Below are 17,849 nucleotides of genomic sequence, written 5' to 3'. Positions count from 1 at the left end.
ATTTTATTAAAATTTTAAAACTGCAAGTCATATTCAGTTTTATTAAAAGCATTTAATATTCAATGTTGAGAATTAAAAAAAGGACCAGGTATTTAATAAAATATAAAAACATATTTTAATTAATAATATAAAATATAATTAAATTCTACTTTCTTAAACAGTTAAAAATAATTCATTTAATATATTAAATCATATTTAATTTATACATATAAGACATTCATTTTTAGTTTAAAAATTTAAGAAAAAATTCCGTTTTCTAAAAAAATAATTTTACTGAATATATTTTTATTTTAAATATTTAATAAATCATGTAATTTTGAATAAAAAAATTTCTTAACTAAAATATAAAAAAACTATATACATTGAAAATTTTAATTTATTTCTAATTAACTTAATATATTAAATTCTCTTTATTCTATACATTAAAGACAGACCATATGTAGTTCTTAGAATTTCTTCTATTTAATCTATACATTTTACTAAATAATGTAATTTGGAATAAAAGAAATTCTTAACTAAAATGTATAAAAATATATATGGACAATTTAATTATTTTTAATTATATTAATATATCTAATTCTCTTTCATCTATTCATTAAAGACAATTCTTCTTGAATTCTAAGGTGTGAATAAAGCTTTGGTGTGTGTGTGTATATATATATATATATATATATATTTATTGAGTATAAAAAATTTAAGGTCAACTTAGAGAAAAAAGTAAAATATGGAAATAATCAGATTGTAATTTTTCAAAAAAATATATATAAATAGTTTTAAAAATAATTAACTATGATAAATAAATGAAAAAAAATATTTTTAGATAATAATAATTTTATGAAATTTTAATAACTATAAGTCATGTTTGATATCTTTTTGTTGGAATATTTTACGAAAAATATCATAATAAATATTTTATTTTATTTTAATATCTTCTTAATACAATATAATTTTATTAGAATGTATCTAAATTTTTTATAACATTTTCCTATTAACTGTTTTATTTATTTTGTGTAACAAATATTGAATGTATTTTATAGACATTAATTACATTTAGTTATAAAGAAGTAAAAGGATCTTTAAAGTGTGTCTATTTTTTCTATTCAAAGAAAAAAAAAGTAGTCACCAACTAGAATTTGGATATCTAGCCATTATTTTCCCTTGTTATTAATGGAAATTTATAAAGGTGTCTTTCCATGAAAAAGATATACATATCATATTTTGAGAAAAAAAAGTATTTTTTTAGGAAATTTTATTTTAAGAAAAAATATTTTTTAGAATAATTAATTTTTAAAAAAAAATCAAGTAAACAAAAATTATTTTATTGTAATTTTTAATTTAAAAATAATAATAAACATAGTAACAATTTTAACCATCACTATTCCTAAATTTAAATTGCCGGAACTCATAACTTAATAGCATTAGCCTCGATCAGTTGGAAAGAGGGGTCCATAGTAAGATATATTTTAAAATTAAAGGATTTAATTGAATTTTTTAATAAGAGAGGCAACTAATTGAACATGTTAAAAAAAAATGAATCAAATTAGTAATTAAGCCTCAAATTTATTAAATGTGATTAAAGAATACGTTAATTACTATCTTCTTAATAAATAATACGTTACTAGTATGAACTTAATTTTTCTTCATTGATGGTATAAATTTTTTTCCATTATCAACTAATAAAAAAATATATTGTACATGATTTTTAATATATAATTATCATGCAAAATAAAAAATTATCATCGATAATAATGTGTGATTGAATGGTTGCCAAAATTTTGACACTATCAATTTAGTTAAGTTCTATTATTATTATTGTTGCTGCAAAAAAATCATATTACTGAATATAATTTTTATTTTAAATTTTACTTTTTTTTACAGAATTTAAAATTTTACTAAAATGCATAAAAATAAATAAATAGGAAAATTTAGTTCATTTTTCTAATTAACTTAATATATTTAATTCTATTTAATTTATACATTAAAGACAGTCCATACTCTTCTTTTACAATTCAACTAAATCATGTGATTAACTGTAATGTATATATAGAAGTAGAACTATATAAATTTATAAATTACGCAGTTTAATTCATTTTTATAATTTAATTAATATATTAAATATTAAATTCTCTTTAATCAATACATTAAAGATGGTCCTTATTCAGTTTTTAGAATTCAACTAAATCATGTATTTTGGAATAATAAAAAAATCTTAACTGTAATGTGTAAAACTATATAAATTTATAAATTAGGCAGTTTAGTTCAATTTTTAATTAATTTTGATATATTAAATTCTCTTTAATCAATACAATTAAGACTGTCCTTATTAAGCTCTGAAATTCAATTAAACCGTCTAAGTTGGAATAAATTTTTTTTCTTAACTATAATGTATAAAAATTAAGTTAACGATATGTTTTAATCATCGAACTTTTTAATTGTAAAAAAGAAAATCATCAATTTTTTTTTATAATTATGTTTTTGATCCCTAAACATTTTGGCCACTGATTATCATCCCAAAATTGTTTTTTTCCCAATATTTTCTTATTTTCATCCATTTTGCGCATCCCCTCTCTCTTACAAACAAGTACAGATTTTTCCCTAAGATATTATAGTTTCAAGAAAGGTTTTAGAAAAGATATCCCCTTAGTGACATAGGGTGAAACCTTCCCAGTACAAGTCATGTCTAAAAGTTGCACGCTCGACATACAATGGTGTGCAAAAGGGCTAAGGATCATGTAGGTCACCAAGGAGAGATGAGTTTATTAAAAGGTTTGCAAAAAATTTATTTTTAGGAAAGATTTTTCAAAGAGAAAGTTATGATTCCAAGAAAGAGAAGTTAGAAAACTCTAGAGAAGTTGTAAGAGATAGTGCTAAAAGGCTCCCCTAGAGGTGAGTGAAGGGAGTGTCACTCAAACACCCATGGGGAAAAACAACCTTCTTCAAAAGGAAGAAGGAATTCTTCGTAAAGAAGGACAAACTCAATCATTATTCGATAAAGGAAAAATGTTTTAAAGGAACTCCTTCGATAGTAGAAGGTAGTTCAACCACTTTTGATCGAGTGTTAAAATGATTGACAAGTGAACCAAATCGCGCAAGTAGTAAATACACAGTAAGACCGAATGTCATGTTCATAGGGACTTTGTTTGTGCAAAATAGCTTTGTGTAACCAAATTCTAAGCAATGGAAATAAATGATGGATTGGTTTTTGAAACTAAAGTGCAAAAATTAAAAGTATCATAAAATCAGCAAGCATTAAATAATAAGTCAAAACAAGGCACAACTACAAAAGCAAAGGAAAAAAAACACAAACACTTAGAAGGCAAAAATAGGGGAAGTGCAGAATATGTGAAGTCGTTGGGTGCTTGGCCGTATTAAATCACTCTTGATGCAATATTAATGATTTTCCACTACTCAATATTCATTCAAGTGTTATCCTAATCCACAAAAAATCCTAATCAAGATTCCTCTAGGAGAAGGGCCTAAATCACTTAACTCCTAATCTCTTAGCAAGTTAAGCCAAATGACTTGGATCAAAACAAGGATTAAAACATAGCTAATAAATATCATTTTATCCTTAGACTTGAGTTCATTAGAAGCTACTTTTAGTTTTTAGTAGTGATAGCATTTTCCAATGACTTTCACACTATATAAACATGCATATGGATAATCAAACGATAACAAGACAATAATAAAAAAAAAACAATAACATTGAATATATAGTAAAGATAATTACATCAGAGTGTTTAGTGCACCAAGCCCCCAACAATGGGTGATTTAGTCTCTTATTATCATGAGAGGCCTTACAAAATGGAGAAATACAAGAATGAAAGGAGAGAAAATGGTGATGAACAAGGAAGAAGCCTAGAGTGCTTTGTATTTCCGCACCTCGATGTGCCCTAAGTTGATTCTTTTTTATCCCTAAGGGAATGCCCCTTTTATAATGGGCCCAATGTCGTTGTCTCATCACTTTAGAGAACACAATACTCGTTGAGCGAGTAAGACTCACTGGGAGAGTTCTTTGTAAATTCCAAAAGTCACTCTTCAGCTTGTTCTGCTCGCTGGACAAGTTACACTCATTGGGCAGGCTGTGAAGATGATTTGGACACTCTTCCTCCATTCCTGAGCTGCCACATATCCTATTCAAAATGACCTCACCCTCTAGACAAGTTTTCTTTGTTGTGACAACTTCCTCTTCCTCTCTTGGTGTTCCAAAAATCCTAATAAAGGCACAAAATTAGAAGAAAAAGCTAAAATTTTATTTAGTGTTGGTCAAAGAGTAAGAGTGATGCTTAGGTGCTTTAGTAGATTAGTGGCCTTAGTGTTGGTCAAGGAGGTCAACTCTAGGTGCCTAAGTAAAGGTTGAGGTAAGGTCCAAGGAGATATTGGTGATGTTATGATGAGATGATAGTCCTAAGTGTGAGCTTTAAGAAAAGGAAGGAGAAGCAATGAAAGTTAAGGAAAGGATCTCTAGAACAAAGAGTCAACAAAGAGTTCTTAGAACACTCACTGAGACATTGCGTCTCATTTTAGTTTCATGTTTTTACAGGTTAAGAGATGGATGCTTCATGGGAGAAGCTTGGAGCATGGAACTGCTTGCTTGGAGGAAGATTAGTATAATTGGTACCTTTCAATGCGTGGGAGTTAGATTATGTTTCATGTATCCCTTTTTCTTATGTTTTGTACATGTAAGTGCCAAGAACTTTGTATTAGATTTATTTATGTAATTGATTAATAGTTTTAGAATTCTGCATAGTTAACTTAGATATCCTTATATGTTAAGTTTTTATATTTTAGTAATATATGGAGACAAAAGGTAATATCCTCTAGTGTGTTGCACCCTTCTCAATCAAGCACATTCAACTAAAACAAACATACTCCCAACTTTCCTCTCACTCAAGATTCAGCTACATAAACAACTCATTGCAAATGAAAAAAAATAAAAACTTTATCTACCACTGTATATTGTATGATGACATAGTAACTTCTCTGCACCAACATACATGCAATTCAATGGCTTAGCATAATGGTAGTCTGTTTATTTATTAAAGAATTATCTATAAATGCATTTTTTGTTTTTAATTTTTTGGAAAAGAATGCTTTTTAAACTCAGAAATACACTGATATATGGCAAACTTAGTAATGAAAGTTCAGAACACAAAGGGCTGCAGTTACTGAAAACAAGAATAATCTGCTGTTGGAGGAAGCCACTTTCATGTTTTAAGAGTTAGACAGTTCCTTGGATCTTGAACACCAACTATGTGACAGTTTCCAAAGTGATCTGCAGCACTTCAAAGAGATAACATATGTCCAGAGAGGATGGCTCATCTAGACTAGTGGAATACTGGAGTTAGCTTCATCCATTATTTGGTGAAGACTTCATAATTCTCTCACCACAATCTGTGAATAACCAATAGTAAGAGGTAGACCGAGAGGAAGTTATCCCTTTGATATGGTAAAGAAGTCAACTACTTGTTTTACTTTCTTTATCCAAAAGAAGAAAGTCAACTACTTATATTTGATACAACTTTTTTGCTCTTATCCGCCAGAACCATAAAAGCCTTAACAAGCTCCTCCTTAACCATGAATAGAACAGAAGCTGCAAAAACACTTTGTACTATCTTCGTGCTCATCCCCTTATAAAAGCCAGGTAATCCTTCATAGCGGATCATTTTAAGTACCGCATCAAAAGTACCTGCATTTATAGATTTAGAAAAGGGAAAGACATACTTTGACAAAGTGAATTAGTGGAATAATTGTTTTCCTCCTTGGTATGATTTTTCAAGATAGTAATGACAGGCATAAAGACACAGAAGTTCGTAGATTAAAATAAAGAAATAGTGCACTATAGTTGTCGTGAAATATGCAGATTATGAATCAAAATAATTGCATAGTTTGTAACCAAGACATATTTTTAAGCCTAAAGCAAATTTTGAGAGACGACATTTTTAATTGAGAGAGTAACAGAAAAATCAAGGTCTTCAAAAAAATAAATGTCTTTTGCTAAAGCAGGAATCGAAACTCAGTCTCCAGAAAAATCAGGGGAAAAACACATTCTGGTTGCCACTGCATTAGGTTAGCTAATGATTGAAGTTGTATAAATACTAATAGTAAAATAATTTTTTTTGTTGGTGAGCTTAAAATTAGAGTTTGAACAGCCTTATCCTTGTGTCAGCCCGGTTTGTAACCTCAGTTCTAAAGGCATTAATATGGTGTTAACAAATCATGTCAATAATTATTTATTCAGTAAGAATGCTAATCCAATCCAACCATAAATTTTCAAAAGTATAACTAGATCAAAAGAAGTGAAGGAAGTCAACTCTAAGACGAATATAAGTTTTTTTTTTTTTAAAAAAATGATACATAGAAAGTACAGAAAACGATCCAGAGGTTCTTAAGGCATTGCCAATGTTCTTACGATGCAGATATATTGTGAAATCAAGGTATCAGACCTTGTAGTAGAAAAGAAATTCTAGGAAACCATCAAATGCAAATCACTAATTGCTTGATTGTCAGTGACTGTACCAGGATCACTTGAACCATGTTGTAATTAAGAACAAAATCCTCTTTATAATGAGATACCTCTGTCACGATGATAAATTCAATCAATACTCTTCTTGCAAGGCAACAATTAAGTAAAATAACAAATAGCACTTTTTCTCCCCTTTTATTCCTCTCTAATGTTGCTGGAAATATAGGTCACTTACGACACCAACTAATGAAGTTTAAGTTACAAAGCTAGTGGTACCATAGCTTTAACATTTACCATATAGTAGAAAATTAATGATCAGTGATCACTTCAACCAGATATTGTATGTATGAGGATAAAACAAAAGAAAAATATATTCAAATGTCTGAAGGCAAATTAAGTTATACCACATTTATCTAAATGCAAACCTGAGTATCTTAATGAGCTACTTCCACCAATCTCCTGTTTTGCTTGAAGCCTTGACTGTTCAAAGACACATGTAGTAGTATGAGTCATCAGGTATTTACAACAGTGTTATGATGCATGTGCGTTTAAGACTCGAGACTGCAGAAAACTGCAAGAGATCAAACTCTATGTTGCCAGACCATTTACATGCTGAATAGTTAGCTACATACAGATTCCAGCAAGCAAGACTTGAAGAGAGTAAAATATGGTGGCATTGCATTTGCATGGAATGAATGTAAAACAATAATCACATACCAGGATAGCTGAAAATTTCGCATTTTTGAACTATTTATATGAAAAGCTATTTAATACAAAAATGGACCAATGCTTGATTATTGATGAGATATCTACTTTGAAGTGGTTGAGAAGTATGCCCTATACTAATGACCACTTGATGAGGTTTTATCTTCTTAATAGTAAATAATAAGTGAGGAGAAAATGAAGGAACTATTGGAGAATTTACCTTGACAACTAGTAATGGATATGTTGAGACAGTAGCTCCAAGTTTCGCTATTGCTCCCACCAAAAAGACCTTTTTAAAGGACAGGAGGATGCTTATTTACTGATATGCACAGCTAGGGAAGATATACAAACATGTGGCATAAAACAAATTAAAATGTTCTCCTACAACATGCTTTCCACTTATTTCATTTAAAAGTACTTTATACCTCCAAAGCAGATATACTTGTATTCCCTTGCTTCTTAGCAGCTCGTTTTTCCCTTAGATGCTTTAATGAGCTCTCATAAATCATAAACTGAATTGATGGATTGCATACCTGTAATGAAAATTCCCATACATATTGAGATTATATAAATATTTCACATGAACTTGATACATCAAATAAAGCAAATGATGAGGCTGACCATAATAAGGGCAGGGATGACTCCCTTCCAAAATCCAACTATACCCGCTTCATTGTAGACTTCGTTAGCCTTTAACCAAAACAAAGATTGGTATCAGCATGAACAAAAGTGTAAGTGGTTATGTAAAAGGAAACAAGACAATCTTAGGCATAGTATTAATGAAACTGCCAGGACAATCCTATTAATAATCTTTTTTTTAAAACAATATAACATATCTAAAATTCAACATGAAAGTAATTGCAGGAGGTAACTCACCATTTTTTGTTTGACAAGGATAATGGAGCATGCAGAATGTGAAACAATAGATCATTTCCCGAAATAAAAAAGCTAATTTTTTCTAAGATTTGGCAAAATAAAGCTCAAAAGATGTTCTTATAATTTAAATTTGTTGTTTCAACAGTAAGTCTAGTGATTAAGAGGAGGAAAAGGACCAAGAACAAGAAGAAAATCTACACTGAATCACTGACCAATGTATAGAATAAGTTATTATCAGAGAATTAAAGTGAAAATCGAAGAGACTAACTGCGTGTATAGTTCCATATGGCCGAGGTTTTATAGAGTTCAGTTCAGCCAATTTGTCTTGCAATGTTGAGTCTGCTATGGTGCTTTCAGAAGCAGCCTTCCTTAAAGCTTCTTTCTTTTCCTCCATGATTTTCCTTTGTGCTTGAGTATGAGTCTAGAATCAAAATATAATCACACATAATTGACACTGGACCCAAAACATGGATGTATAGTTTGTGTGTATCAACAGGACAATCGATACTGACAAGTTTTAAGCATTCAATATCAAATTTTATAGTGCAGCAAAGGCATCCGAAAGGTCCCCTTAAAAACCGGTTCATAAGGGGATGGTCTACCCAGCTATATAAGCACTTATCATGTTCATGAATTACCCGATGAGGGACTATTCTTAACACACCCCCTTGAGCCAGGGCTCGTCACCACAAAGCGAGGGCTGGCGGCACCCACCGGACAGAAACAGAATATGGCTCTGATACCATATTAAATTTTATAGTGCAGCAGAATATGGTTTTAAGATGAAATCTAACATTCAAAGTCTATGGATCGTTCCTCCTTTTGGTTTTATGCCACAACCTGGCACTTCCATGTGAAAAGTACTGAACTTTTGTTACACTTAAGTAGCACAACCCAGGTTGTACATGGAATAGCTTGAAAACATGTGCATCCATGTAAATGAACGTACCCTCCAAAGTATAGGAATCTTTATGTGAATTTGTATTTGTCTGTGTTTACTTATACAGACTACACTCATAAAAACAACAAAATCCTTATCTTTAGAGGTAAGGTTGGTTACATGGATCACACAACACTATTTAACTCAATTAAAGACCAAGCCAAGGTAAAGGAGAAGGATTTCATTGGGCCCTTGACACCCAATGTAAAACTCATCGATACACCTAATATGGATCAGTCGCAATAGACCACACTCATGGCACAAACAAAAAAGTTCAAATGAAAAGCAACCAGAATTGTGTTTACAAACTGCAAAGCTTCAAATAAAATAGTCCAAGAAGAAAATGGAAACATCTGAAAGCACCTGCATCCGAGTCACCAAAACCCATATTGGGTTTGTGAACAACACATTCAGGGACCTGCAGAAATAGGACAATTGCAATAAGAATATGAATCAAGTAAATAGAAGCTAGGTTCACTATCACAAACACAACACAAACATGAGTATTCTGAAATGCAAAATTCAAATAAAAGTGGCATGATGATGTAATCACCCAGCAATTGCAGCCACAACAAGCCAACCAAACATCCCAACAGTACCATCTCCACGCCCTTTCACTTTCTGCGCAGCTGCAATGGTCACTGCCTTATTCTTAAAAACTTGATAGAAATAGTAGTAAATGCCCTGAAAGCATTGAAAAATAAGCATTTAGATAACAACCCCACAACTCACTGAAAAGCACATCATATATCATGTCTTTTTTTGTTTTTGGTTTTCCAAGAAAATCCTCTTTCAGAGGCAATATTGTTTGAGACACAGTCGATTACTAAATGTGGATATTCTTCTCACTGGTGGGTTTTAACCTTGTTCATCACGTTGTAGGAGGCTAGCCCCTTCTGGTTAGACCAAACCATCATTGATTTTGTCTATTATGTCTTAAACCTTGAATTTTGCATCCAACTCAATTATAGGGTTTGGTTAAAAAGTGAAACTTGATTACCTGAGAAGCAGCAGTTCCAAGAAGAGAAGGCTTGAGGCCACTATAGAGTCCACCCCAACCCTCAGTTCCAATGACCTGATAAAGGGTCACAAGCAATAATCAAGATACCATCATAAACAGAACCAACAAAAAGAGGGGGGAAAAGAGCAAAATTTGAACCTGAAAGATCTGAAGAAGAGTGCCAGGAGCAGTGGTTGAGTTGGAGGTAAAACTTTGCTTGTTCCTCTTGAGTGTTCTCTCAGTTTGCTGGCGCGTATTTACCTGAAAAAATTGCAATTGAATTGGTTACACAGCCATAGAGAGAAGCAAAGAGAGAAAGAGAGAGTACCGCTTGAAGAGGATAAGTTATGATTTGAGCAATAATTCCACCACCTGCACCAGCTAAACCATTTGCAATTGCGTTTGATTCTGACATGGTTGTTTTTTAACTCCTCCTCTTCTTCTTCTTCAATTCTTCATTGTTTCCTTAGTCTTAATTCATTTGAGCTTCAATTCACACATGCTTCTGCTGCTAAAGAGAAGATATGAAAAATAGTTAGAAAATGACAAGACTTTGACTTCACAATTCATATAGTAAAATGTCTTGCAGTGAAACTATTTTTTTATTAGTACTAGTTAGTTAAATACGGTTATTATTATTTGTGGTGTTAACTGTCGAGCTGACATGGTGGTTGGTAGTTAGACGCCAGGTAGAAATTAGGAAAACAGCATTAATACACATTCTTAGAATGTTACAAAATTTGTAAATTATATTATTATTTTCGTTTTTTGTTTTTGGTGGATAAGCTAAGCGTAAGAGATCTATTAATCCCATGGAGATCACCAGGGGAGGTGCCACTAGGTTTCTAATGATTTGTGTATTATTATATTTATGGTTTATGATGTATATTGCTATTTTTGCATCAATTGTATTTTATACTAGAGACCTACTTGTAAGAATTCTAAGGCCACCTTCAATGGGAGGTGCTTATTTTCTTTTTTTCTCGGTTGAGAACTAGCTGGTGCTTAATAAGAACTTCTACAGGACCTGTTTCTCATTAAGAACTTGTTAAGCACAAGGTGTTTATATAAGTACAGGTGTCAAAAAAATCTGGGACATGACAAACTTTTTTAATTAAATAATAATAAAAAAAAAATAGTAGTAATTAATGTTAATGATATGTAGTTATTCGAAGAATTTATTGAATAAATTTTTAAAATTGTTGAATTGGAGAGAAAACTGTTTTAAGTTGTAAAAAATAAAAATAAGTAATATCTAATAGTGTGACCCACTTAAGATATGTAAAAAAAAAAAAAAAATCTAAGCAAGTGGTGAAACGAATTCATCTCAGGTGAAACGAATATGCATTGTTTGCAAGCATACACCTCTGTTCTGAATAATTTTAGTGGTGGTCAGGATTCAACAAAAATTTAACAGAGCAAGTGAATGATATCTTCAAACATGTAAGAAAATCTAAGCAACGTGATATAAAAAAAATGTGATCATAAGAGATGATCGTGATTAATTTGTTGTAGGCTTAAAATTGAATTGAGTCTATAAAATATATTCATAGTTACACATGTATAAATATATGTACACACACTTGTGGCTTTGAGAACTAGACTACACCAACTAGTCAGTACAATTTGTCCATGAACTGGTCTGGTCAAGGCTAACAGGAACAACAAAACTCCTTCATCACGTATCACTTAACCACTAAATATAAGAAAAATATAATTGCTGCAATCAAGAGCTTACCTTTCAAAGACAGCATGTGAGAGCGAGGAAGGGATTATCCATAAATCTCTTTTGCTTCACATCACTTGCTGGAGCCACCACTCAGGTATGGTGTGCACTTAATCATTCATTAATTAGAAAATTCTTGCATTTATTTATTCAATCTAAGAACAATTTGGATCTATCAAACAAACCTCACACATACTACTTATTTAATCAAATGACCAGAACTTTCATTTTGTCAACAATGAAGCCAACAATACCCACACTATACTGCCATCACCGTTTGGACACAATATTGGTGCACTGGCTACATCATAAGATCATATCATGCTGTTATGATTCTATTATTCTGCTGATTTCCTTTTAGATAATAGCATCTATTTCAAATACTTTTAGATGATAGCATTTGTTTCAGTTTTTGTGATGGACGTAACTTTTGAGTTGAATAAAACACCTTCTGTTACTTTCTATAACCTATGATATAGCCAGTGCACCAATACACAATACAGATTAAGATACCATATAAAAGAAAAAAGTAGAGTCCACGACATCAAGCAAAAATAGAAAAGATCACACAACAAGAACAGAGTCCTAAATTTTCATCCCAAAAGTAACTTCTTGACTCAAATACATGTAAAGTCAACACAACATACCGCACAGTGTTGCAAAGAAAAGTCAGTGTCCCAGCAGAGATTTTACAAGGTTCCTTCCTTTAGAGAAAGATAATATGAAACCCCTATAGCATGTCTAATATTCTTCCTTTATACTTTCTTATAACAGATTTCTATTCAGAATTTAAATGATCACGATAAACTGGATTAATAATTCAATTCCTGAGAATTACCACACAATATATCATGCCTGATAAATGATAATTCTATTCCTTCATTAATTATTCTGTAGTAATTCATATAATTTTATAGCTTAAACTCAATGAGCATGTATGATATCTATAGAACCAAATTTTAAGATACCTAATGTGCAGCATAAATCTCAGTATTAAAGCACCCTCGTTGCCCGCGCTTTTGTTGAATTGATTGCTTCTCTCTCGTTTGTTGGTTTGTTGTATTGCAATTGCAGTTGCTTCTCCTGATAAAATGGTTAGTGCCGTGACATCATGTTTCTAAACGATATAAAATCATGTTAACCGTGTTTGTGGCTAATTTAATTGGATGTACAATAACTCGATTTTTTTTTTCCTAAACTACTTGTATTTTGCATTGGAGATTGTTTGAACCAGATAGTACCATTATAAATAATAAATCACTCTTTTTTAACACAGTTGTACAGCTGTACATTCACACCTTAAACTTCAAACTACTGGTTAAGCTATAACAAATTCACGTCAAATAATCTGTGTTTGGTTATAGCTCACATTTGTTTGATTAGAATTATGTATTCTTTAAATTAACTTTCTTGTGGATAAAATTGATTTTGGGAAAGGTAGATTTTATTTTTATTTTTTTCATTGATTAGAATTAATCTTGGGTATGAGACTCATAATAAAAGATTGATTATCTTGTCAATGGTTTCACTTTAATATCCTTTGAGTGAAGTCTTCTTGACTTAATTTCTTTATAAATGATTTACTTAATAACCCATTAATTAATCCAAAAGGCATCTGATAAAAGTTTAACAAAAATGTTAATTAGTATTCTTAATACATGAATTAAAAAATAAAAAATAAAAATACTTTTATTGAAATACAAAAAAATATGATGTTGATATCTTTTTTGCTTTTCTAAAAATTTTAGAATAAATACTTATTCCTTTTAATTCTTTAACTAATAGTCTAAGAAGATACTGATTAGTTAGCAAGACCCAAAGTTTAATCTTAATTCTTAATTACTAGCTGAATTTTTTTATATTCTGAAATAATTTTTTAGATTACTTATCCATCATGTGTGCTTTTATTCTTCTAGAATATGATACTCTTGGAGAATGTTGGAACCCCCTCCCCCAACCTCCACATAACCACACCACACCAGATTTGCATCTCTTCCCTCAGTTTTCATCTTCCTCACACCAATTTGGAAGGTGAAGTGTCTCGTGAGTTCCTTGCCCAGTATCGTCTCCAACACCATCAACGTTGCCCTCCTCTCCCAGTTCTACCGTCTCTCCTCCGACACACTCTACCACGAGTTCCTCCATACATGAACAACACCTCAGACACCGCCGAACATGTTGTCGGAGCCCAAGTGTAACGCTCAAACTAGCATAAACAAAATTTAGAAGAAATATCAGAGTGCTCATAAATTTATTAGCTGAAAAATGGATTCTCTTTTGTCTCCTCCTAATGCTATCTTCCCACCTTGTATACCCGACTTTTTGTCCTCTAGAAGTGCAAGAAGTAATTATTGGTTATTAATTTTCTTGGGTTGTGGTTTGGGTTGCTTCACATTCTTCATGGGTTAAGCCTCACATAAGAATAGTTATTATATCCTTTTATATAAAAAAATGTTGGGATATATGTTCAAGATAATGTAAGATTACAATTCAAACTTTGACCCGAAGGAATCACTATTTACAAGTATTAGGAATCTTATAATAAATTTAGGCCCCGTGGTAGTTGTAAATTTTTTATTTTTTATTTTTAAATACAATTTTTAAAACAAAACACATTCTGCAAAAATGAAAGTAAAATAATTTTTAACTCAATTTCAAAACAATTTTATATTCATTATCAAAACCAAGAAAAAAATTGTAAATTTGGATTTTAGTTTTAAAAGATATATTTTAACCACCATCATCATACTACCACCGGCACCCCTATCACTGTTGTAGTTGTTGCTTTCACCACAATCATTACACCACAACACACCACCATCAATGTCAGCATTTCATCATTATTGTTGTCTCCACCACCAAACCTTTGTCGTCACCATCACTACCATCACTATCACTTATACCATTCCATTACCACAATTATTATTATTGTCACCACCATCACACATTTGTCGCCACCACCACTATCACCTACATCATTCCATTAACACAACCATTGTCACCGTCACCACCATCACACCTTGTCTTTACCACCTCTACCACCAACACATTGTCGTTACCACTACCATCATTTTGTTGCCTCCATCTCTGTTGTTGTCGCTACTGCTACTATTGCATAATACTACCATTGTCATCGCCGCCACCACCACTACTATCGTTATTACCATCGTCAGCGTTGCTGCCACTGCTATTGCCATCACCATTTTGTCGCCTTCATCGTCATGGTCGTTGTCATTGTCACTATTCCACCCCACCACTACCATAATTTAAAAAATCTAACTGGTGATTGACCTAGCCAAGGCATTGGGTCACTAGGTCAATGGCCGAACTAGTGGATCACTAATTGACCCACATGACCTAGTCTTTATTTAAAAAATTAAAATTTTATACTCAACCTTAATTGATCTGCATGATCTAGCGCATTTCTTCCCTTGGGTGTGACTCGGCTCGGGCCAGTGGATCGGTTTAACTGCAAACACAACCGGATTACACCAAGTTCAACGCAAGGTCGATCCAATAGGAAACTTGACCCAACCAGACCTCCGAATCGCAGTCAAACCAGTCCAACCGGTCAGGTCAGTTTGGTTTTTAAAACACCGCCATCACCATTCCATTACTATTACCTTCACCATTTCATTACTATTGTCATCATCATCACTATCATTTCACTCCACCACTGGCATCACCACCATTATTACTATCGTCACCACTATTGTCATTGTCACTCTCATACCACTACTTTTGTCACCGTCATTATTTGATAAGACAAAATGGTTGACTTATTTTATTTATCTTTCATTTGTAATATCTTTTTAAATATTAAAACAAAAAATAAATAAAATTGATTTGATTTTTTAAAAATAATTAAAACTAGAAACAAGAAATCATTTCAAGGGGAACTTTACGCTAAAACAGGAATTACCATGATGCATGACCGATCCGAACGGTTTATCTTCATGGGCTAAGCCCGTAGAAGTTACCATGTCTTTTTATAGAAAAATTGTTGAAATATATCTTCGTGATGATTTAGGATTCCAATTCGAATCTTGATACAGAGGAATCACTATTCACAAGTATTAAGAATTTTATAATAAATTTAGATATCAATATCAATGCTCAAACAGGAAACATAGCTTCCCCAATTGGTGTGGGCAGACATTCATGTGAAACCAATTTTTTAAAACGGCTGCTAAGCGGGGCAACCAATAACCAAGCCATATATATATTAATTATTATTACTAAAAATCCTCACTGAAACTAGTAATTTTCTTTTACCTTATGTGGGTGAACCTTCTCCCAATTTAAACTTTTACATGCTGAAAAATAAGGTAGTTATTTTATCTATAGAATCAATAGTTTATGTTCTAACAATATAAAAGATTTGTATATTATTATTTAATCATAAGTTATAATATATAATAAAAAAATTTACTTTTATTTTATGAAAAAAAGGATTTCTAATTATTTGTTAGTGAAATTTTTTATATTAATTATGTATAAAAACTAAACCATATATGTTACATTTTTTTCTTTTTCAACAGATTTATTTCACATGAAACTAGCAACTAAAAAAATTCTAAAACATATTTTTCATAAATTTTAAAAGATATTAATTAGTAAGGTAAGGTAAATGACACTATGTTGTTAAAGGTAGTTGACTAGATTTCTTTAAAAAAAATTGTCTACAAAATTAATAAATATTCTATATGGATATTATAAGATACTGTGTAGTATGAATATTTTTATACACACATTTAGTAAAAATTTATTATATCACCACGTCATATTGATAAATAGTATAATGTGGTACAATGATTAAATTTTCGTGTAAGTTTTAAACTGATAATGTATAAAATTGAAATCAATATTATTTTTCTTGATAAAATATTTTTATGTATGTGAAATTCCGTTTAATCTAATCACAACTATAAACTTAGTGTATGACATTGTGGAGTTTAGTGGACAAAATTTGAGAAATAATCTGAAATTGCTAGTCTTATAGTAGTATTAGATATATGGCAAGAACTGTATGTTGTATATTTTTTTGTAACCACCAAACTCGTAATCAACTATCATAGAGTTATTTTAACTTAGTAAGTAGTAATATAATATTGGTCTACCAAAAAGGCAAAAACATACTTAGTGTTTTTTTTAAACCAATATTTTCTTTTCACTTTCTTTAAGAAACAATAATGGATCCCAGGGTCCACTTTTAATGTCCATCTTCACATGTTCAGGAAGTACATATATGACTCAAGTAAATCCAAACTCCAAAGCCAAGGCATGCATACGTGACACACAACTGAAAATTATTTAACAATCACACTTCTTGACCTGCTGACCCTGTCAGACAAACCTTCACATACTACATTGCCATTCGTTGCCCCAACATGTTGTTTTCAACAGCAAAAAATCATTGTCATTTTGTTTTATAATCTATCTCATTTGGCAATATAGGACAACTTGTTCATACAAGAGGACAATTTAGCCACATGAACATTAAATAACACACACTCCCTGCATCATCAATAGTTTACAAATAATGCTTCAGAACTTGTCACTCATATGGAATCTATCTTGAAATAGCCAAAATCATATAACATCATACTGTGGACGCACGGTAGAGATGCACATACATTAGAAAACCAAAATAAAATATTATATTGAGAATAAATAATTAAGAGACAAAAGAAACAAATGGGGTTCAATGAAATTATTGAATAGGTAACTCTGTATTGGGTAATTGTAGCCAAAACTTTGTTCATAGTTTGATTTTGATTGGTTGTTATTATTCAGTGAAAAGAAAAGAATAGAGTCCTACAAATACTTAAAACAATTGCGTGACATTTTAAAAAGAGTAAATAATACACGTATTAATAGTGCAATAGTTTTTATACTTATATTAATCACAATCACAATCGTATATATGATAAAAATTAATGATTTTTATAATAATTATATCAATTATACATTCTGATTGGTTGATAGAATACATTTTTTTACACTAGTTGTACATAAAAATTTAACTTAAAAAAAAAAAAAAAAACTCACATACATATTTTAGTTTTAAGTATTCATGATAAGATTTAAAAGCCGATATTCCTCTCACTCGTACATATGTAAACATATATAATAT

At 31.1% G+C, this 17,849-nt stretch overlaps 1 protein-coding gene across 2 annotated transcripts; it reads right to left on the bottom strand.

Annotated features, from left to right (window-relative positions):
• Positions 1-4,855: 4,855 nt before the first annotated feature.
• LOC114425358 (peroxisomal nicotinamide adenine dinucleotide carrier-like) lies at positions 4,856-12,941 on the bottom strand. 2 transcript variants are annotated; one of them, XM_028392253.1, is made up of 12 exons: positions 12,682-12,941; positions 10,316-10,495; positions 10,147-10,248; positions 9,988-10,062; positions 9,541-9,671; positions 9,351-9,405; positions 8,316-8,468; positions 7,793-7,861; positions 7,597-7,704; positions 7,392-7,460; positions 6,892-6,946; positions 4,856-5,689 (listed from the first exon to the last, which is right to left on the bottom strand). In XM_028392253.1, exons 2-12 carry the CDS (start codon positions 10,400-10,402, stop codon positions 5,499-5,501), a joined length of 1,095 nt encoding a protein of 364 aa, XP_028248054.1. In that variant the 5' UTR covers positions 10,403-10,495; positions 12,682-12,941; the 3' UTR covers positions 4,856-5,498. The 2 variants fall into 2 exon arrangements, with proteins under 2 accessions (XP_028248054.1, XP_028248053.1); XM_028392252.1 differs by lacking the exon at positions 12,682-12,941 and having other exon boundaries at positions 10,316-10,533.
• Between the last annotated feature and the right edge of the window lie 4,908 nt (positions 12,942-17,849).

Source organism: Glycine soja, chromosome 9, assembly GCF_004193775.1.
Source record: "Glycine soja cultivar W05 chromosome 9, ASM419377v2, whole genome shotgun sequence".
Lineage (NCBI taxonomy): Eukaryota > Viridiplantae > Streptophyta > Magnoliopsida > Fabales > Fabaceae > Glycine > Glycine soja.
Note: the sequence above shows the minus strand (reverse complement) of the source record. Positions and strands in the feature narration are given on the sequence as shown.